At 39.5% G+C, this 22,883-nt stretch overlaps 1 protein-coding gene across 1 annotated transcript in view; it reads left to right on the forward strand.

Moving 5' to 3' along the window:
• The window catches only part of LOC116819066 (latent-transforming growth factor beta-binding protein 1-like), a 159,000-nt gene extending 136,774 nt beyond the window's left edge, over nt 1–22,226 (forward strand). The window contains exons 6-7 of the mRNA XM_032770472.2: nt 21,816–22,040; nt 22,140–22,226. Of these exons, the coding sequence (XP_032626363.1) occupies nt 21,816–22,040; nt 22,140–22,144 (230 nt within the window). The 3' untranslated portion in view covers nt 22,145–22,226. The remainder of the gene's footprint in view (nt 1–21,815; nt 22,041–22,139) is intronic.
• Nucleotides 22,227–22,883: the final 657 nt, after the last annotated feature.

The following is a 22,883-nucleotide window of genomic DNA, read 5'->3' on the forward strand; positions in this document are numbered from 1 at the left end:
AGGACTGTGACACAAATGTCTTTGTATGGCATCTGGCACAGTGAGACCCTGATCCTGATCTTGCACCAGCAAAGTGATTGGGATTAGGCCAATAGATAGCAAAGGCCTAAAGTCTCTGATGGGATCAGCCATAATAATAAACACAGTTTTTGTTACTGTGCATGCTAATCAATCCTTTGCAAAAGAGTCAAAAACAATCCCAAGCACTTATTACAGCTACATTTTTCTTGACGGCAGCAGTGAGTGAATGCAGATGTTTATTTTTTCAGACTGGCTGAAGTCTGTTTTTAAATCAAATTTGTCTTAAAAGTTGTTTTCTTATGATAATTTGTTCAAAGGGAGTATTAATATTTGCAACTTGCTGAAGAAGTGCAGTAGTATGAGTGAAGCCTCATGACCATGCTCTTGAACTGCTCAAGAAAGCCATGTGTGCTCTTTTTTTTATTCATTCATACTTTTGGAATAGTACAGGATAGATTTGAATGGCTGCAGTACTTTCGGAAATATGAGTGCAAGTGTAAACATTGATTAAATTGTTTTGAATGGATGAAAACCCTGTTGCAGATGTGCATGTTTTTAGTACATTTCTGATTATTTCCATGCGTAGTATATTTTTCCTTCCCACTCATCACCAGTCCCTTGGTTCCTTTCCCCTAGACTCCAGGATTTCAGTCTTTCCCTCCCTTCTCTTGCATGTCACCTATTTCCCATGACCTAATTCACTACTCAAACTCTGTCACTCAGGACCTCATGTCCCATCAGTTTCTAAAGCCATCTGTGGTAAGCGTCTGTCCCAAATCTGGACTTTAGCGTACAAAATCTGGGTGCTTACTGTGAACCTCCCCAAGCTTATACCCAGCTTGGATCTTATCTCGCTGCCACCAGATAGGATTCTGGCTCCTATCAGCCCTCCAGTCGCCCCAACTTATCCCTGGGGGACCCCACAAGACCCAGAGGCCCCTGGGTCTCCCTATCTCATCCCCCAGCTTCCCGCCCTTTCCTTGGGTTCGCCGGAACGATGCCTTACTATGCTCCTTGAATACAACCCAGCGAGGATAATCTACTTCCTCCTGAGGCTATGCATTCAACCTGGTTAAGCTCACACAAAGAGATTCACCCCTCCCTTTGTCTCGTAGCAGTAACTAGAGAAAAACCTCAATCACAAGAGAACAGAGTTGATTTTCTCTCTCTTTCTTTCCCCGTAACTTTTTCCCGCCCTGGGACAATAGGAAAGTAACCCACTGAGCATGGGCTTTTCCCTCCTCCCCCAGCCTGTCACAGATGTAACAGAGCTCCGAGCACAGAAATTTCTCTCCCCTTTGCCTCAATAGGAAAATAAACTCCCACAAGTTTTAAAAAGAAAACTTTGTATAAAAAAAAAGGACTTACATATACTACACTCTGCATTAAGAAACTCAATACAGGGATATGGCTTATAAGAAAATAGGAATAAACAGCCTGATTTAAAAGATAGCCCAGTTAAACCAGTCCAGCAAATCAACACCCATGTAAATACAAATCAAAGCACATCACAGCCGATTACTTTGGTTTCCTTGTACTCACACTTGGTAGTAGAATATTTGAGAGAAGATGGAGTTAGAAGAAAAGCTTGTTTACTCACAGCCGAGGAAAACAACAAAGACCCCGAGTTTCCAGTTCCCTCCCAGACTCTTAAAAAAAAATCCAGGTCTCTGATTGGTCCTCTGGTCAGGTGTTTGGTTCCCCCTTTGTCACCCTTTACAGGTAAAAGAAAATTAACCCTTACCTATCTACTTATGACACCATCCCCCAGCAGAACTTTCTGTTTTTTCTCAACATAATCCATGTCAAGAAATTTCAAATTCCCTTCATGCTATTACTCATGATTCTGAACTGGCCCAGAAGAGTTTGGTTCATGGATCCTTCTTTATATGCCAAAGGGGATTCACTTGAAAGGGATCATTCTCACTTTATTATTTGCACAAACTTTCTCCAGAAAAGTTGGTATTGTGGTAGTATTACTCACTGACATAATTGGAGGGAACCCTCCTCATGTTTCAGATACTGGGGAGAGCAGGTGCACTGTGCTGGATTTGTAACATGACTCCATAGTGTAGTTACTGCTCCTGATGATTCAAGATCCTCCCTCAGGGTGCCTGTGTGGCTTTGTGTTGCACAGCTGCATTGATCTCTGCTTCAAACCACTCTTCGTTGTTACTTTTTTACTCCATACAAAGCTTCCAACAGGCCTTCTAGAAACTTTCAGGCAGGGGAACTACATTTTGGTGGGAGAATGTTATAATGGCAGGGGAGCAGTTGCATTAATGGTACAACTGCTTCCGCCAGCTCTCGGAGCATACTGATGTGGAGCCTTTAAAGAGAGAGTGCCACTACAGTCATGCTATTAAGTAACCAGATAGCCAATACGTGTGACACTCCTGCCCTCCCAGCTGTGTGTATCCACTGAAACATGTGGACTCAGAACTTGGAAGGAGGAGAGTACTGTGTACGTGTGTTGCCCTGATGTCAAAACATGGAAGGGGGCTTTTTCTGTAGTGGCAAGAGCGGATACAATAATGCATGTGTACCAGGTATGCCCATTTAACATTCCAAATGTATGCTATCAGTTGAAGTATGGATTTATGTTTTGGACTCTTATTTTGAGTGTTAATAAACAGAGAGAATTATTAATATTAATGAACAGTGTATGGGTGTTCTGTATAGCGTAGGGAGGGACTTTAAAGTGTCGAACATAGAAATTGTCACCGTGGATGAGACCCACTGTTCTTTTAGTCTAATATCCTTTCTCTGACATTGGCCAGCAGCTGATTCTTCAGAGGAAGGCACAAGAAACCACACAATAAACAGATGTGGGAAAATCTGCCAAAGATCTCATCCTAATCCCTAATATTTAAAGATTGTTTTAAGATCTGAATGTGACAATAGGGTAAAAGTAACACATCTTGTACTTTCATATTATTTAACTGCAACATCTCTACTTTTATATTTTTATATATATAGTATTATTTTCATGTTTGTTTATATAAAAAGAAACTCTTAGTAAGATCAAAATTAATGTATTTCTTGGGATTATTTGACATAATTTTTACTCTTCAAAAGTCTATCATCCTTATATAAATTTATTTTTGCTTTTTGCTATAGGGAAATTTTTAGAATGATCATATAGTGAACCTAAAGCTTGGTAATAAACCTGTGCTGCTATTATACATGTAGAGAACACATAATGGTGTGTTGTGGTACCAAGGTTTGAATGGCATAGGTTTGGGATGACAATAATTCTTGAAATTGGCAAAGCAATTAATAAATTATGCAGGGCCTCCCAAAGTAATACCTATAAAACCTTTATACCACAACACACACGTATTCAGTTTGACACTTATTTCGCAAAAAATCCCCACTATTTTAAGAATGTTTGAAAGAATTTTAGTATTTATTGGTACTCTCTTCATATCCTTCCACACCCAGGCTTCCTAAGAACTATGAGTCCAACTGCACATGTTTTGCAGGGAGAGGAAATGATTATTGATGTGGTGACAGATATGGCAATTTCCTGCATATCCTTGGGAGACCTTATTGAATTAAGTTTAAGTATCTTTGGGATCCATTGTTTAAATGAATTGTTTATGTATGATTATGTTCTACTCCATGAGGAAGGGTTATCACAGCTCCTCCAGGAATTAAAGCTAGTGGGTGGTAATTAAGGGAAATCAGCCAGGTTGTACCCCCCCCCAGAGAGATGCCCCTTGCTCGGAAGGCTTGCATATACTAGTTCAAACTGAATTCTCCAGAGATAAGCAGAGAAAGAAAGGACTATTGGATAAATATCATGAGTTTAAACTGACTCAGGGCCTTCTTTCTGACCCGTCAAATGGACAGGAACTTCTGTCCAAAGGTATAGGGGAGCAAGCCTCGTGGAAGGGTTGAAAAGACAGACACCTACCAGATCCCAAGGCTGGACTCAGAGTAACCTCTGGTAAGCTTTTGTGCTTGCTCAGAAAGAGTTATATGGCAACTTGTAACTGCTGGCAATTACGCTGTTCATAGCTCTGGAGACAAAGCAAAGTGCAGATGCTCACCTTCTAGGCAGTCTGGTTTTCTGAAGATAGCACAGTGTGCCTAGGGAACTGTGCAGCCTGGAAGATTTCTTGGTCAGGAGGAAGAAATGTGGGTCTCCATCCAAGAGATGTGATGGGTGAGGAGCTAGGAGCCCAGAGTGGGTGCCCTTGTGGATGAAGGGGGAATACAGGTGCAGTTACTCTGAACTGTGACAGATGCATTTAAGAAATGCCTAAAAATGACTAGCGTAGCTTTTCTGTACATGTTGATATTATTTAAGGTCTGACAGCCTGCAGTTTAGTAGGACAAAAGCACACGCCTTATATCCTTCAATAGTGGAGATGTTATGGGGAGATTCCCAACTTCGTATTAGTGCAGAAATTTCAGACCGACTCGCCTCTCATATTACACTCATGTAGGTCAGGATTAACTCCACTGAAGTCAATGGAGTTGCAATGGTTTAAAACCAATGTAACTGAACAGAGAATCCCAAAGAATGTTTTGTCTCCCCTCCCCTCTTTGCACTTCAAACTGTGGTTGTTTGAAGCTGCTCAGATGTTTGGAATGTTACAAGTATACTTAGAAAAGATGGATTAGTGGGCAAAGTGAATGTGATGTGGTCAGAGTTGTATGATAGATGTTTTCACAATTATATAAATATTACCACATGTGGATATATTTACAGCAAGTGACAAATTTAAAAGTAACATTTTTATTTTTGAAGTAAAAATAATCTCATTGTAGTCTTGGGTTTTACCACTGCTGGTGAAGAGGGATTTTCCCCCCTGCAGAGTAATGCATGTAGAGGAACCAAAATCATCTCTCTAAAGAGACTGGATAGCCATAGAGATTGGTCTAGAGAGACAGAACTGTTTCCCCTTTAGGTTACCAATTTGATTCCAACTCCATATTAGTAGTGTAACCTTATGTTCAATGTCCTATATGAAATATGTAGGCTGTTTTGGCCTGGTTCCAAGAGTGCAGGTGGCCACCTCACAACTGACATTAATTGGTACTTTTATTGGTAGTCTCATCAGAGAGACCAGTGATTAAATTGGTATGAATGAGAGGTATCCCCTCCAGAAGAGAGGTTAAAATTCATTTCATTTCAATACAGAACTCTTGTACTGTCACTGCCTGTGTTGTATGAGCGCCTGCTCTGAGAATTAATATTGGGTTTTAGTCTGGAACCTTTCATCAGCACTAAATTCACTTTAAATGTTAAAGTAAAGAAAAGAAGTCATCACCCTTTTAATGAATAGCCTGTTTTCAACAACCCTTATTAAAGTCGATCGCTGCAAGAGAATAGTTTCTATTTTTTCATAATCCAAGTTGGGGGTTGGAGGGCAAATTTAAATAGGCCACATGGATTTCATATAAACATCTCCATTTCATACCATGAATGAACTGAATCTTCTACTGGTGATTGTTACTGATAGCCAACCCTAAAATTTGAAAGCATGTGATGCATTGTATGCTAATCATTTAAAACCTGCAAATTTTCTTATGAGCTAGCGTAGTTCATAGTCAGACAACCTGGAAGATAGTTTTTATACTGCTTCAAAGGGGGTTATTTTCATTGACTTCATGAGGCTCAATAATGGCAACGTCTGGCTAGTTAAAATTAAGGATTCTCTACTGATATCCCAGGAACCTGGATTATTAAAAACGTGATAGGCTGCATTTTATGGACTACAGCGTATGCCACATTTTTGAGGAGGCCTGTTATATCCTCCTTTTTTGTGGGCACAAATCATGTACTTAGCCCTCCAATTGTGGAGAGTTTTGTTCACATTAATCACAGGTGCAAAAAAAAAAAAAAAAAAGCAGGATCAGTTTTTGCAGGTGCAAACTGTGTCTGCAGAAAATGATTTTGCCCTTTCCACATTTGACTCTGCTGGAGATGGACAACTGAGAATTCTCCATGTTTAGGGGATCTCTCTGCTGGCGTAGCCACCTCCCCCACCAGCCCTATATCACCCTCAGGCTAAGGGGAGGGAGTGAGCAAGTGAGAGGGAGGGAACTACGTTCTGTCCTCCACTGATGTAAAGACCTTGAGGGCATAAATTAGAGCTGTTCTTTGCAACTCTTAATTTGTGCTGGAACCAAATGGTCTAGATTAAGAATCCACAACTAACTCCTGGATGGCGCCCTGTCTCTGCTCCGTTTGATCTGACACTGCTTCAAGATCTATGGTGACAGCTATAGTGATACACCGAGAATCTTGGCTACATCTTTCAGGGCTCCCCAAAGAGATACAGAATACCATGCAGGACTTGCCCTTTGATAAAATCAGTCTTTTCCTCCAGAAGACATATGAGTCTTTAAATTTGTTAAAAGACTCCAGGGTAAACCTCGCCCTCATGGGCATATATATGACAGCCCCAAAGAGGAAGTACCACAAAAGGTCTTACAAGCCGAGGCCTTTACATCTGCCCTTCTACCACCAATGCTCTTAGAAGCCACTTTGTAAAAGGTAGCAGGTACAAAAGTTCAGATACAATGCCCCATCCACCTCTGTATTGCAGCTCCGCAACCTCACCGTCCAACTAAAAGATACTTTTGATGGGACGCTCGAGAGCTTCAAACCATTTCTGGTGTCATCTCCACTTGACTCCAAGATCTGCTTTGGTTGATGCCTAGCATGATTTTCCCACAATTAGAGGACAATAACAATGGACAAATGACTGTTGGATATTATCAACTCTGGATACACCATCATGTTCTCTCTGTTGCTCTTCAGGGATCACTCCCATGAGGAGATCTTCCTTCAGGAGGTAGAACCCCTCCTACAGTAGGGACCATTAGAGCAGTTACCCCTTCAATAACAAGGAAGAGGGTTTTACTCCAAATATTTTCTAGTCCCCAAAAAGACAGAAGGGTTCAGGCCTATCCTTCACATGCAGTGACTCAGTATCTTTATTTGCAAGATAAAATTTCGCATAAAATTGACGTTGGCATCAATTGTACCAACCCTAGAAAAAGACATATGGCTGATAACTCTTGATATGAAAGATGCTTACTTTCACATCACTGCTCGCTCTTCAGATTTGTGGTGGGTGACAACCTCTGTCACTACAGGGTATTCCCATTCAGCCTTGCAAATACACCCAGAGTCGTCATGAAAGTGTTCTCTAGTAGCAGCACATCTCAGACAGGATGGTTCCACTATCTTCCTGTATCGGTATGACTGGCTTCTCACAGGCAAGGCACATCCAGAAATCATAGCATCATTGCCCCATCTCCTAACATCCCTAGGGGTCTCTATGAAAATAAAGAAATCCATCCTGACTCTGACCCAGACAATAAATTCATAGGCGTGACCTTAGACTCAGTCAAGGCAAAGACTGATCTCCCTATGGACAGATTCCAAGCCATGGGCAGACTAGTAGATACACAACCTTCAGGCATAGGGCTAGGTGGGCCTTGCACTCTTGAGTCATGTGGTGTCATGTACTTACCTAAAGCCGTTTGTCAGACTCCACCTGTGCTGCCTACTGGCTTGCTTTCAAACAGGATATGTACTGAGCAAACACAGACTGAACATTGTAGTGACAATCTCCATCAACATAAGGACCTCTCTGACCTTGTGTGAGGATCTAGCATAAGTGTGTGTGGGCATTCCTTTCCTGCATCATCCTCCCAACAGGACAATAATCACAGATGCCTCTTTGTTAGGGTAGGAGGCTCACATGGGTGGTCAGACAGCACTGGGCACTTCAACACCCTGGGAAATCATGATGCACATAAACCTGGAACTCAGAGCAGTCTGAGAAGCATGCAGAGCATTCTTACCATTAATCCAATCTCACTACATTCTCATAATGTCAGACAATATGGCAACCATATTCTACATAAACAGGGAGAGGTGAGATCCAATCCTTTGTATGAGGAAGTGGTCAATCTGTGGAACTGGTATATCAAGAACTAGATCACCCTATCATCAGTGTACCTCCTAGGAACCCATAATTTACTGGCAGACAGCCTCAGCAGGTACATTATCACCAACCATGAATGGGAATTACACAGTTCATTGGTGAACCCCTACCTGGGATCTTTTAATCTCTCAGACAAACAGGAAATGCAACATATACTGGTCCAGGGGAGTTCAGGACCAGTTCTCCAGGTGATGCACTCCTACTTCCTTGGACAGACCGGGTAAACTATGCCTTTCCTCTTATCCCACTGCTTGCTTAAATACTGTGGAAGATTTGACATGACAGAGTATAAGTCATTCTCATCAAGTCTAGATGGCCAAGGCAGTTCTGGTTTCCAGTTCCCCATGCACATGTCAGCTCACCTGACAATCAGCATTCCTTTCCTTCCAGATCTTGTGACTCAAGAGAATGGCAAGATCAGATGTCCCAACCCAAAAACTTTTTACCACACAGCTTGGTATTTGGATGGGCATTAGATTGAGAATGTTCCTGCTCCCACAATGTGCAGGTCTGTCCTTACTAATAGTAGAAAGGGCTCTACATGAAACTCTTACTTTGTCAAGTGGAAGCACTTCTCTGTCTGGGCCCAGTGGCTCTGTATATGTTTGGCACTTATACAGAAACAAAACGGCGTCCTCCATCTATGCACCTCACATACATGGTGCATTCAAGATCATCCTGATGGTAGTGGAATCATGCCAGTGGGGGCAAGGAACTGGTACTTGGAAAAAAATTCAGGATTGAATTTCTGGTAACTTCACTTTTTCTCTTGTATGTGCACTAGTGACTCTTCTTATACCTGGTATAAAAGATCATGAGATGTAGGTTCCAATCCTGCAGTCTGATCCTTCTGGGTGTCCTGCACTCTAGCAAAATCCCATTGACTTCTAGTGGGACTCGACGAAGGCAATACAGTTCTTGCTTATGGATCAGATTGCAAGTCTGGGGCCCTCTCTTGGAAAATTCTGTCTCTGAGCCAAACCCTGTATGCCCTACTCACCTGAATAGCCCCAGTAAGTTTAGTTAAACTTCTTACATGAGTAAGGATAAAAGGACCTGACCCAATGTGTACTAGTTTATTTTGTCTTTCATATGGCCCAAACCCTATCAGCTTTCTGCCTATGATTAAGACACAGATCACATATCATTTTTCAAAAGTAGATGCTCCTATTTTCTAGTCTACACCTAATTTGTTAGACATACACACATTGTTTACAGTAAAATGACACTATTCTCAGGTGACTTTGATCACTAGTCTACTTTTCACCAGCTCACAGATAGCTTAATTATTCATGGAGATCAGGATCATCCCAGAAGTTGATCCTAATCCCAAGTGTGTCTACTGAGGTTAGAGAATGTTTTTTAAATGGAGAATTTTATATTAAAGGGGGCGGGAGGGAAACTGGGATATAACATGCTTGAAGATACATTTTGAGTTATTTTTGTAATTTTATTTTTATTTTGTTTTTGCTGCTTCTACAGATTATTTGAACAGAGGCTGTCTCACTCACTACCATGCAGTGCAGATATAATACTACATTAAGTCACATCATAGTCATTGTTTCATCTGATTTTAATGTAATAAATGCTGTGTTATATGTTGAATACGGCTGATAGAGAAGCTTGGAAAGGAGTAATGAAGAAGAATGTTCTTTTTCAAATGGAAATATTATCAATAATAAAAAGGGGAACATTGGACATTTCAGGAGATTGGATAAGTTGCTTTTTGTTTTTGTTTGATTAAATGTATTTTTTTTTAAGATTTGATCTAGAATTAAAATACCACTTTACTTTTTGAAAGAATATTCTCACAAATTTATAGTGCCAGGAAACTATAGTGCAGAGAAACTATATCTCTGTCTCTGAAAAAGCAAATAGGGAGATGTTTTTAAATGTAGGGAGCATGTTTTAAATTCATTTAATTTTACAAAATAATGTAATTATTGTTTATAAATACTAATTATTATAATAAGGAAATATCTTCAGATTTTATTCCATTAATACATTAATGCACTCATTTTAAAAGTATTTAATTGATCAGCAAATAGACACACATACTGGTTTTTTTGTAGGTGCCTCAGCATTTATTCAACTCTCTCTTGAGTGACACAGTGTTTGTTATGTGTGTCATGTGTCGCTTTGTGTTTGTGAAGGAAGAAAAAAGTAACAGAAAGAGAAGTCTTGTTTGTTTGAGAAGAATTCCACTAAAGCTACATGCAAAGTCTCAGGATTACTTACAGCCATTTTTTGAGACTTAAATCCCAGTCATACAGATAGTTTCAGTGTAATTCCCACATGAAATTATTAACAAATCCATGCCCCACAGAGACTTCAGTGGGAATAGATAGGTCAGCATACAGTAGTTTTCAAAATCATACCCTCAAAGTTACGCCATTCATTCTTAAATCACCTCACATGATCATTCTTTATTAAAGTTTCTTCAGCTAAGGAAAGTAATGAGTGAAATTGATTGGGAGAAAAATTTAGATATAAAAATGTAAATGAAAATTCAGAATTCTTTAAGAAGAGTTTATTAGATGGCCAAAAAGCCATGATAACACAATCAGGAAAGAGGACAACTTTGGCTCAAAGCCCATCCTGATTCAGTGGTGAGGTGAAGGCAGCAATTAGACATAACTAAGGAATATATAATAGATAAATGGAAAAAAGGGAAATAGATAGAATTCAATATAAATTGGAAGTTATAATATGCAGAATATTGGTAAGAGAAGCTAAAGACATTAGGAAAAAATCCACATCTGGCAGGGCTAAAGACAACAAGAAGGAGTTTTTTCAAGCATATTAGGAACAAAAGAAATCCTAGCAATGGTGTTGTCCTATTACGAGATGGAGATGGTAAAATAGTTAAGAATGCAGAAAAAGCAGAAGTAGTCAATAATTATTTCTGTTCTGTGTTTCAATGAAGCAGGATGATGTATTTGTACTGCATGAGGACGATGACATACTTTCCAGTCCATTAGTAACTAAGGAGTAAATTAAACAGTATCTGCTAAGGATAAACATTTTAATGTAGACCTGGATAATCTGCATATAAACGCCTAAAAGAGTTGGCTGTGGAGGCCTCTGGCCTACTGAGGTTAATTTTTAATAAATGTTGGAATATCAGGTAAATTCCAAAAACCTGGAAGAGAGGTAATGTTATGCCAATATTCAGAAAGGGCAAGTGGAATGACTTGGATAACTATAGGCTAGTTAGTCTGAAATGAGCCCCAGGCTAAATAATGAAAAATCTGATACAAGATTCAACTGATTAAGAACTAATAAATAGAAATAAAATTAATGGCAGTCAACAAAGTTTTAGGGAAAATAGGTCTTTTCAAACAACCCTGATTTCATTCTTTGATGAGATTACAAGTTTAGCTGACAAAGGTAATTGCATAGATGTAATATACTTAAATTTTTGTAAAGGTTTTTTCTTAGTACCACACAACATTCTGATTAAAAAATTATCAATGGAGCACATGTTAAGTGGGTTAAGAATTGGCTAACTGATGGATCACAAATAGTTTTCAATGAGGAATCATCATCAGCTAGGAACTAATGGACTAGAAAGTACTTCATCATTCCCATGTTCCAAGTGGGGTTCTGCATGATTATTACTAGACCTGATACTATTCAACCTTTACATCAATGATGTGGAGTTATATATAAAATCAGTGTTGAAAAAATGTGCAGATGACACAAAATTTGGTAGAATGGTAAATAATGATGAGGACAGGGCAGTCATACAGGATGATTTGGGTCACTGGGGAACAATTTGTATAATGGGGATGCTGAGACCATTTGAACCAGTCTGTAAACTCTGTATATTATTGAACCCGCTTCAAGCCAGGGGATCCTGCAGCACCCCCACCTCTTTCGCACCCCTAGTTACAGCACCTATGCTGGGAAAGCTGAGCTATTCAAACAAAATGCATTGAATACAGCCACACACAAAGTTAAATCTCTAGGAACAAGGAACTCAGGGCATATCTACAGAATGAGGGACTGTATCCTGGGAAGCAGTGACTGAAAAGGGTTTAGGGTTCATAGTGGACAAGCGACTCAACAGTAGCTCCCAGTGTGTTGCAGTGGCAAAAAAGGCTAATGTAATACTTGGATGTATAAATAGGGATGTGGTGAGTAAAAGTAGGGAAGAGATTTTACCTCTGTCTATGGCATTGACCAATACTGGAATATGACATACAGTTCTGGTGTGCACATTTTAAAAAATAAGTTGAAAAATTGGAGACAGGGCAGAAAAGAGCCAAAGCATTTATTTGTGAACTGAAGAAGATGCCTCACAGTGACAACCTCAATCTGTTTATCTTATCAAAAAGAAGATCGAGAGGTGATTTGATTACAGTGTCTAAGTACCTTCACAGGGGGAAAATCCCAGGTACAAAAGGGCTCTTTAATTTAGTGGAGAGAGGCATGACAAGAACCAGTGATACTAGAAGATAAAGCCAAATTCAAATTAGAAAGAAGGCAAACATTTTTAACAATGAAGGTGAATACTCATGGAACAAACTACCAAAGGAGGTGATGGATTCTCCATCACTTGATGTCTTCGAATCAAGATTGGATGCTTTTCTGGAAGATAACTTGTGTTTGACTAAAGTATATTGGGCTTGCTGTAGGGGTATCTGGGTGAAATTTAATGGCCTGTGATATACAGAAGGTCAGATTAGATGACTTAATGGTTTCTTCTGGCCTTAAACTCTATGAATCTATGAAAATTCAACCAAATGTCATTGATTTAGATTTTTAAAATGTAGCTCTCAAAGCTTGAGGTACATGTTCAAATTAATTTTAAAATACATACAAAATTTCTAGTTGACTTTCTGACTACATTAATTATCTTTTCCAATTTAGTGGCCCAAAACTTTCCCCTCAATCCACCCAACACCATTCAGCACACCTGTTAGAGAGAACCTGGGAAAATAATTCTTAGTGTATTCGGAGAGTTGGCAAACTGAGACTCTGCTGTACCATCAGTGCATTAGAATGCCAGAGCCTCGGACCCTTTCTGGTAACTTGCTGTCCTTACCCTCCTCACATTTAAATCTGGGAACTATTAGTTCATGTGCCTCAGCTGGCCTGAACCACCACAATATGACATGAGGAGAGAAGTAATTTCTATGGCAATTTATCATCTCCCTAAAACAATCCTTTCACTAAAGCCCAAAATTCCTGTCAAATTGTAAAGTTCAGGATGATCTTTGGGGCAAAATAGCAGGTTCCAGTCTTTGGGCTCCCTGTTCACCTCTCAGTCATTAACAGAAACATGCTTGTATAAGGGGGAGTTCTGTATCTGCGGCATATTTTCCCCTTCCCTCAGCACTGAAGTTTCAGGTCTTTGGAGGTGCGGGGAAAGGGAAAGAGGTAGCCCTCCTAAATTCTCCCCAACAGAGTCCTTGAGCCCAGCTATAGAAATGAAAATAGTGCAATACATTCTGAAAATACACATGGTTGCAATTGTAATAAGGCAGAGTTAAGGTAATGATGAGTCACTGTCTTGTTTGGGAAATTTAGCCTTACTGCTGCATATCATGCTATCTAACAGTCTTGAACTATAATGTCTGCAGCTTTATCTTCATCTTTGGGGGGTGGGAGTGGGGGTGGGGGGAAGGGCAACTAATAAGTGACACCACTCCTGATTGATGTAATCATCTTTCTTTTCTTCTATTTCCAGTGCAAAATTTAGAAAATAATTATTTTATCTATTTAAAATAATAACTTTCAAATGCCCCCAAAAGGTCTTTATATTTTAAAAAAATTATTAACTTGTTTCAGCACTGCTCTTTGTGGTTAATTCTCTTGCTTTGCTCTGCTGTTTTCTCTCTCAAAACAAGCATAATCATGACAGGACTGGCACCACAAAGCATGTTGTATTTGAGAATAATGTGTTTCCCTTAGCTGGATAAAACACAATACTGTGACATCAGTGTTTACCCGTTTGGGACTGGGATTATTACTATGTCAGCCCACTGGTAATAAACATCGCTTAAATATGATGAAACTGATCATCAGCTGATATAAATCAGCAAAGCTCCAGTCAAGATATGCTGATTTACACTAGCTGAGAATCTAGCCCAATATCTGTCCTCTTGTGCTTACCATATCAGCAGATTTAAAGTAGATTTCGTGTCTGAGTTTAGTCTGCTGCCCAAGAAAATGTTGTGATATACTTTGTCTTTGTCCCTACTGGAAACGTCTGAAGTACCTTCATGAACACTCTCCTAGTTTTAAGGATATCTCTAATAGCAAATCATGGTGTTCAATGTTTATATTCTCTTTTGAACAGCTTCTTGTTATAATTTGTGTAATCCTTCTGTCAGGTGGTTAATAGAAGCAAAAAGGGCTGGTTTCAGTAAATGTAGGGTCCCTCTTCACCAATAATGTAACTGGTTAGAGCCGCCAACCTAGAAACCAGAGAAAACTAAGTGAACCCTCTTGGGATACAGACAGAACTTCCCCACTTGCAAGCACTCTGAGACTAGACAAATAAGGAAATCTTTATTAGTGGAAAGGGAACATAGTCATTAACTTGAGAAAACACAGAAGCAGAATATATATGTGAATAAAGAGTGAAATGCTCCTTTCCAGTAACTTTGGCACTAGTCCATCTCATTCCCTTCCTACTGCCAGTGAGAATGTCCCACAAGAAATAGTCCATTGGCTGCCCCACTTCCCCCACCAAACCCCACTCATTGTTTGGATCAGCGAGTAGCAGTAATCGGAATTGTAGATAGATAGCCTATGCAAACAAAGCTCTCTATTGTAGCACTTTCCCCTTTTCCCCCTCTGGTGCCTTTTCCCCCTCTGGTGCTTCTGGCCATTGGGCTTATATTAGGAAAAAATGTTTACGTCCAACACTAATATTTTTGTTATATATTCACCTTTAAAAAATAATCATCTAGGTACTGCATTAAAACATCTCTCAGAAAAAGAGTTTTGTCTATGGATATGTTTTCACAGTAATCAGAAGCACAGTTGCAGCACATATAAACATACCCAAACTAGCTCAAGTAACTATTGCAGAGAAGCCACAGCAGCACAGACTTCAGCACAGGCTAGCTGCTCTTGAATACATGCCTAGGATTCCAGGCAAGCTTTTACAGACTATGCTGAAGTTCCTGCTGCCATGACTTCACTGCTATTGTTGTTTGATCAAAGCTAGATTGAGTGTATCTACACGTACTGCAATCATACCTCTCATTGCTGCGTAGACATACCATTTGTATGGATTTGGGGTTAAATACATTGGTGAGTCTAGAGATTAATGTACCATTAAATTGGTGCAATTTACTATTCCTTCGGTTCTCCCCTCTCCATCTCCATGATCAGTGTTTGTAACATGAGACATGCTTAGACTCTGTTAGACTTACCTAGATTCATTCCTACTCACCAACCTGTAACAACCTCCACCTCCATACCCGTCATTTCTGAATTTGAGCCATTAGTCTAAGGGCTTGGCTACACTTGCGAGTTAGTGTGCATTAAAGCAGCCCTGGGCGTACTAGTTCACTCTCCATCCACGCTGGCAAGGCACGTAGAGCACTCTGACTCTGCAGCTAGAGAGCTTCCGGTGTTCCACTTCAGCAAGAGGAATAATGTTTGCTGTGCCTTGGCTACAACTCCTGGGTGTCAGTGTGGACGAGGTGTTGCATTACTGCGCTCTAATCAGCCTCTGGAAATGTCCCATAATCTCCTTAAGTCAAGTGGCCACTCTTGTCATTGTTTTGAATCACTGTAGGAATGCGGATGTGCCCTTTGAAAGCTCCGTTTCTGACAGATGGCTGCTTATCTGCTCCAAGACAAAGCAACCATTAGTGTGGAATGCTGTGTGTGAGAGAGAGAGAGAGAGAGAGAGAAGCGGGGGAAAAGAGGAGGTCTGCTGCTGTCTGAACTTAGAAGACAGCATGCTGGCATGCTCTCAGCCCTCCAAAACCCACTCTCTCTCCCCCCACATACACACAACACACTCCCTGTCACACTTCGCTCCGCTCCCCCCCCCCGCATTTAAAAGCAGTAGCAGTCATTGCATGCTGGGATAGCTGCCCATAATGCACCTTTCCCAATGCTGCTGCTGCAAGTGCCGCAAATGTAGCAACGCCAGTGCGCTTGAAGCTGTCAGTGTGGACAGACTGCAGTGCTTTCCCTACTGCGCTCCACGAAGGCTGGTTTAACTCAAAGCGCTCTTAATCTGCAAGTGTAGCCATGTCCTAAGTATAAAGTATCAGAGGGGTAGCCGTGTTTGTCTGGATCTGTAAAAGCAGCAAAGAGTCCTGTGGCACCTTATAGACTAACAGACATATTGGAGCATGAGCTTTCGTGGGTGCCACAGGACTCTTTGCTGCTAAGTATTAAGGAATCTAATATGGTGTAATTCAGCCTTTTGAGGGGTCAGAAGAGAAGGAATGTAGCAAGAAAAACAATAAACGGGAGTACAGTAATATGCAATTTGAAGTATAACACCACTTACTTTAATTTAAACACCAAGGAGCCAGAAGGTACAAGTTACACCTAGTTAGACTATCTTGTAATCAGAAAATGGGAATAGGTCTTGAATATAAGGGCACACCTCTGACTTTGGTCTTTTGTCTAAAAATGTCTGGTATATAAAGAATTTGAGTTAGAGGAACTTAGTGTGCACAGATTTGTCACTTCTGTTAAAACAAGTGTCTCTTCCAGTCTGACAAATTGCATTCATTATATTTCTGTACTGCTCCCTGTGCTTTTTAAGTGCTTAGCAAATTTTCCTAATACAGGAGAAAGAATTACAAGCCTCCATCTCTGCATATATATTAGTGCTGGACAATTTGGAACCCTCAGAAAAAAAACTGCTAGTTTGATACATCCAGTGTAAATACTATTTTTAATTAAAAGTATTGCAGTTTTCTTGAGAGAGCCTGCCCTGTGCATTTTATGCAAAGGATCTGGGATTAAGTACTTCTATAGGTGACGAAATTTAGGTGGTTGTTAACTTGTAAAAAGAAAAGGCAAAGATTAATGGGGAAGTGCAGGGCATTAATTTATGTGTGTATTTGGAGAGGGACACAAGGGGATGGGAAACTTTTTTGACAGCCATCTTCAGCTGATTCTTTGTTACAGGCAAGGAGTTTCCATCCATGTTTAGGGCTTGATTGGATAAGTATAGGCTATTTTCTGAGGATTAGGAGGAATTAGGTCCCAGGAATTTGGTTTGTTGCACATTATTTTGATTGGATTAAAAATTTCAAACTTACTACAGTATTAAGTTTACTTGGAACTCTTTAGAGGAGTTTAGAGCCATGAAAACAAATTATATGATGTAATTGCAGTGACAGACTAGGTCTCAATCGTTTCATACCTTCCATACTCCTGATTCCAACTCCTTTGCTTTGCAGTTTATGCCCACAGCAACTTTACCAGGATTTGTCTTGCAAATACTAAAGATCTCCCAGGCCAGGTTTCTCTTTCTACCACTTGTCCTGACTCACCAAGACACAAGATGGAGGGAGTCTCACGAAATCTTCTATGACTTGCTGATTTTGAACTGTGATTGCCTGGCCAGAGCACTTAGTAACACTCACAGAAATCAAAGCCAATTGCTAATTAACCACTGGAGGATCAGGAGAGTATTTTTAATTTTTGCCCATTCCCCAACCCAGTTTTAAATGAAACCTGGTACCTTTTAAAACGATAGATTCATTTATGAATCAAGCACAAATCTTGATTTGCTCCATCCCATAGTGATGGATCCTTAATAGATGTTGGACAGTTTTGGCACCTAACTTGGTATGTGTATATTTTGAAACAAGTAGTTTATTTTGCAAATTAGTCTCTCTTTCTCTCTTCTTTTTCCCCTTGCTTGTGGGTTATCTGTCAGCAGACTGAAATTTCTTCTGTTATTTTATACTCCTATTCCTCCACGTTGTTATTACTAGACTATAAATAGCTAGGTGATTCCATCATTACAGTGAAGGTTTTCCTTTCCTTGAAATACAGTTATAACAATGAGCCCAGGGATAAACAGATTATAGTTTCAGGAGGTCCTTTGTCTGGATGCAGCTCATCGGTGTTTACGCAAAAAACTCAATGTTTTGTTTCAGTTCCTTAAGCTTAATGGCAAAATAAAACAAAAAAGTGTTCGACCAGAACGTGAGCTGTTCAAACAAATACTGGCTTCAAAATCAATTTATATTTGCAGCAGTCTCTTCCCCAGGGCACTTCACTCTTTATTAACCTGTATTTCCCAGATGGTTGAAAAAGAAGAGGCCAGAGTAGCCGTTTTCTTTCTGCTGCTTCCAAGTACCTCTTGTCCTTTTGAGTCCACTTTATCCATATGATAATCCTGTCATTCCAACTCTGCAGAAATTACAGCAGCAGAACTGGGCAGCCTAGTCACAAAAAAAAAAAATTAATTAACCAACAATTTAAGATGTGAGTCCAGAATCTACTCTGTTAGACTAGTCTCAATCTAGAATAGCTCAGTTGACTTCAGAGGAGTTACTGTAGATTTACTCTGGTTTAACTGAGAGATGAATTTGCCCCATTATTTCATTACCTAAAGAGACAGAACTGACAAGAATGACAGGTTTCTTATGGTTTAGGAGTGCCTCAGAGAGAATACTAGTTCCTACTTCCTAGTTTCCTAGACTACCTCTCTGCTGATGCAGCCTTACAGAGAATTGTATTTGGAATTTTTCACTGTACTCCCTTGTGATCTAAAACCAATATCACATTAACATTGCACACAGTGCCTCATTGTTGCAAAATATTTTCAGAACAGTTATTACTTGTGCAAGAACTCAAACATGATTCTATTTTAGGCCCCGATCCTGCAAAGGGATCAGAACATACAGAAACCTGGGGTCCCTCCGATGTCATGCTATTGCACGAGAAGTGTTAATTTTTATCTGCTCACAGTGAAGCTGATTTTTTAAGAAATGCCAAAAACCTTTAAGAGGAAAAGCAATTTTGTGTGTTTCAGTCCCTGCTCAAATCAGAAACATTTCTCCTTTCTCTGAAATGACTACTTTTCTGTAAAGACAGCTGTTTTTCCCAGCTAAGCCACAGCAACAGATTGCTGGTACACACTATAAGACATGGGTTAAAGCAGTCAGTATTCTGAAAGCTGCTAGATCTTTTTATGCTCATTTATAGTGCTACAGTTTGTAGTCCTTTTATAATCCGTTCCTATAAAATGAAAATGAGATAAGCAGACAACAATTATTAAATATATATTTGTATAATAAAATGGAAAAACATTTTAGATTGTTTACATTTGTATGTAGATATAGTAATATCTATCCAGTGATTAGGCAAACAAGTTCCAAATCCTGTCACTATAATGTGGTTATACTTCTGCTAAGAGCCAATCTGATTCCTTATTTTTATTTTTGCCTTATTTAATTTTCCCAATTTATTTTATACTCCAAATGAATTACACACCTCAGTTGGAACTCCTGAGACTTCTAAATCTCCTAGTTTATCTTGTTACAACATGCACATTCTTTTTCCAGTACTGACCTTTTATAGTAGCTCTAAGATAGCAATATGCAGTGGTTGTCAAAAGATTACACCACTTGGGTTAGTACGGACAATGTACACATACAACCTGCCACACTCTGTGGCTTTCAAATTACCTTGTATTTCAATACAATCAAACAGTTTAAATCTAGCAAAATATCAAGACGTAAAAAGAAAAATTATGGCTTACAAGTGAATGCTATATTATGTCTCCAAGAATCTTATTGTTATGTAAAAAGAATAACACAAACGGCTTTAGCTTATCCTGAGCAACATGATTTAGTTTCTGAAAGTTTTTACAATACAACTAAACTATACCTAGACTTTAGTAAAGCATTTGATACGGTCTCGCATGATATCCTTATCGATAAACTAGGCAAATACAATTTAGATGGGGCTACTATAAGGTGGGTGCATAACTGGCTGGATAACCATACTCAGAGAGTTTTTAATGGGCTTCCCATCTACTGGAAGGTATAACAAGTGGGGTTCTGCAGGGGTCTGTTTTGAGACGCTCTGTTCAATATCTTCTATCAGACTTAGATGTTGGCACAGAAAGTACGCTCTATTAGTTTGCGGACGATACCAACTGGGAGGGCTTGCAACTGCTTAGAGGACAGGGGTCAAATTCAAATGATCTTGGACAAATTGGAGAAATGGTCTGAGTCGCGAGGATGAAGTTCAATAGAAAAATGCAGTGCTCACTCAGGAAGGAACAATCGTTTCCACATACAGAATGGGAAGGACTGTCTAGGAAGGGGTATGCAGAAAGAGTCTAGGGGTCAAGTGGACACAAGCTAAATATGAGTCAACCTGTGATACTGTTTGCAAAAAAGCAAACCTGTTCTGGGTGCTACAGTGTGTTTAACAAGACACGAGAAGTCATTCTTCTGCTCTGCTCTGCGCTGGTTAGGCCTCAACTGGGTATTGTTCCAGTTCTGGGCACCGCATTTCAAGAAGATGTGGAGAAATTGGAGGGTCAGAGAAGGGCAACAAGAATGACTGAGGTCTGAGAACATGACTACGAAGAGCTGAAAGAATTGGGTTCTTTTTGGAAAAGAAGACTGAGAGGGGGCCATGATAGCAGTTTTTGATATCTAAAGAGGTGTCATCAGAGGAGGAGAAGAAACTTTTCACCTTAGTCTCTAATGATAGAAAGAAAGCAATGGGCTAAACTGCAGCAAGGGATTTAGGTTGGACATTAGGAAAAGTTCCTACTGTCAGGGTGGTCAAACGTGAATAACTGCCTAGGGAGGTGTTGAATCTCCATCTCTGGAGATTTTAAGAGTAGGTTAGATAAATGTCTATCAGGGATGGTCTAGACAGTATATGGTCCTGCCATGAGGGGAGGGGACTGGACTCGATGACCTCTTGATGTCCCTTCCAGTCCTAGAGTTTGTGAATTTATGAAAAAAATTATATTAGATTCTAAAACACTGTGCCATATTTGTAGAATGGAATGAACCTCAGATGTAAAAGACCACTTATTGTTAAATATTCACTTTTATGGCTTGGGGACTTAATCTTGCACTTAATATTAATATTTTCTATGTTTGATCTGATAAATTATATAGACACGAAAGTACAAGTTGGCACAGAAATAATCAGCCATAGGTAGGTGTTTATGTAGGTGCTAAAGTATTTTTATAACTTGGAACTTATGTTTCTTAGATTATTGGAATAAAACTAATTGGCATTTTAATTATCCTAATGAATATATAGTATATCTATTATCATATAAATATTGTCTCATGTCAGAAGAATATATATATAAAGATACCCTGAATAGGAGACAGATTTTCAAAGAACAACTAGATCACATGGGGGAAATAGGAAATTCACCCCCAGCATTGTCTGATCTAGCAGGGTTTTATCCCTCTCTCCAGAGGAGTCACAGGCCTCAGAGTTTTCAGAAAGAGAGAGATTTTCCAGGAAGTGGTACTCACACACAGGGGTTTACACAAGGGATACTTCTAAACCTAGCATTCTTTTTGTCATATGGTGAAATATAATCAATTAGGTTCCTAAGGAAGAAATACACACACTGTGCTTGATGTGAAGAGAGCCAGACACATGAACCATATAGAGGTAATAAGCAGAGTGTTTGGCCCTGCCACTAAGCAAGTAAAAACCTGTCTCAAATGGACAGCAATTCCACAAATGTCAGAAAAAGGAAGGCTAGCTATCTCCCTTCTCTACTGCTATCAGTGGCACCATTATGTATCATCAGATAGTGCTAAAAATAATCGCAGGTGAAGAGAAATTAACAACATCTCTGTATTTTTCTGGTTTTTTGTCTTTCAGTTATTTGTCACCTGCCATGCATGAATGGTGGCCAGTGCAGTTCTAGAGATAAATGCCAGTGCCCTCCTAATTATACTGGTAAACTCTGTCAAATCCCAGCGAAAAATGCCAATTCTCCAAAACTTTACCATCAACCACAGCAGGCAAGCAAGACCGTTGGATCACATGTCATCCACTCTACACATACTTTACCACTGACTATGCCCGGACAGCCAGGAGTAAAAGGTAACTTTTTTTCTTTCGTGGATGCTTTTCCCTTTGGAGCTAGTTTTACTTTCAAATTGTGGCTGTCAGACCAGTAATGATAACGACATGTCTACACAGTTTGAATCTAGATACCACAGCTTGACTCCAGAACCTACCCGAATGATTGGAAGTTATTTTCCTTAGATGGTTGGAATAATAAGAAACACAATGTTATTGAAATGAGTTTGATGAGGTAATTTTACTTTAATTCATGGTAGAATTTAGTCCAGATCACAGAATTAAAAAGGGTGCCACATTCTTTGGTGTAACAAAGTTCTCTCCTGTCAGGTGCCTAGCCAGATTTCACATGGGGAAGGACTGAAGACACTGTTCCAGAATGCAGTCTGTAATTTACCTGTGACTGTTAAAGTGGCAAGTTATTAAGTTCCCACTAGTATGAGACAGAGAGTGGTTGCCTTCCAACATCATTAACTCGATGTTAAAATGAAAACAGAATCCATGTTTACCCTTAAAATTTACCTCTCACTCTCAGTGAACTGTTGTATGCCTAGGTTGTTTGTTTTTTGTTTGTGATACTTTTAACTTACAGAGGCCAGGATATGGATCATAAATATCACTTCAGGAGTTTGAGAGCATTTCAATTAAATACAATAATATTTCAAGTAAGATAGATGAAATCACAGATAAGGTGCTACTGCTGTGTAAACACTGAAAAGTAATTATTTAAAAACAAGATGAATCCAAGAAGGAAACCAGTAATCTTGCCCAAACCAAGAGATCAGAGTCTCTTTCAGCCTGCTTGCTGCAACTGACATGTTGATGATGCTTGACATTGTTTGATAAAAAATGAACTCAGAGGAT

The sequence above is a fragment of the Chelonoidis abingdonii genome, chromosome 3 (assembly GCF_003597395.2).
Source record: "Chelonoidis abingdonii isolate Lonesome George chromosome 3, CheloAbing_2.0, whole genome shotgun sequence".
In the NCBI taxonomy this organism is placed as follows: domain Eukaryota; kingdom Metazoa; phylum Chordata; order Testudines; family Testudinidae; genus Chelonoidis; species Chelonoidis abingdonii.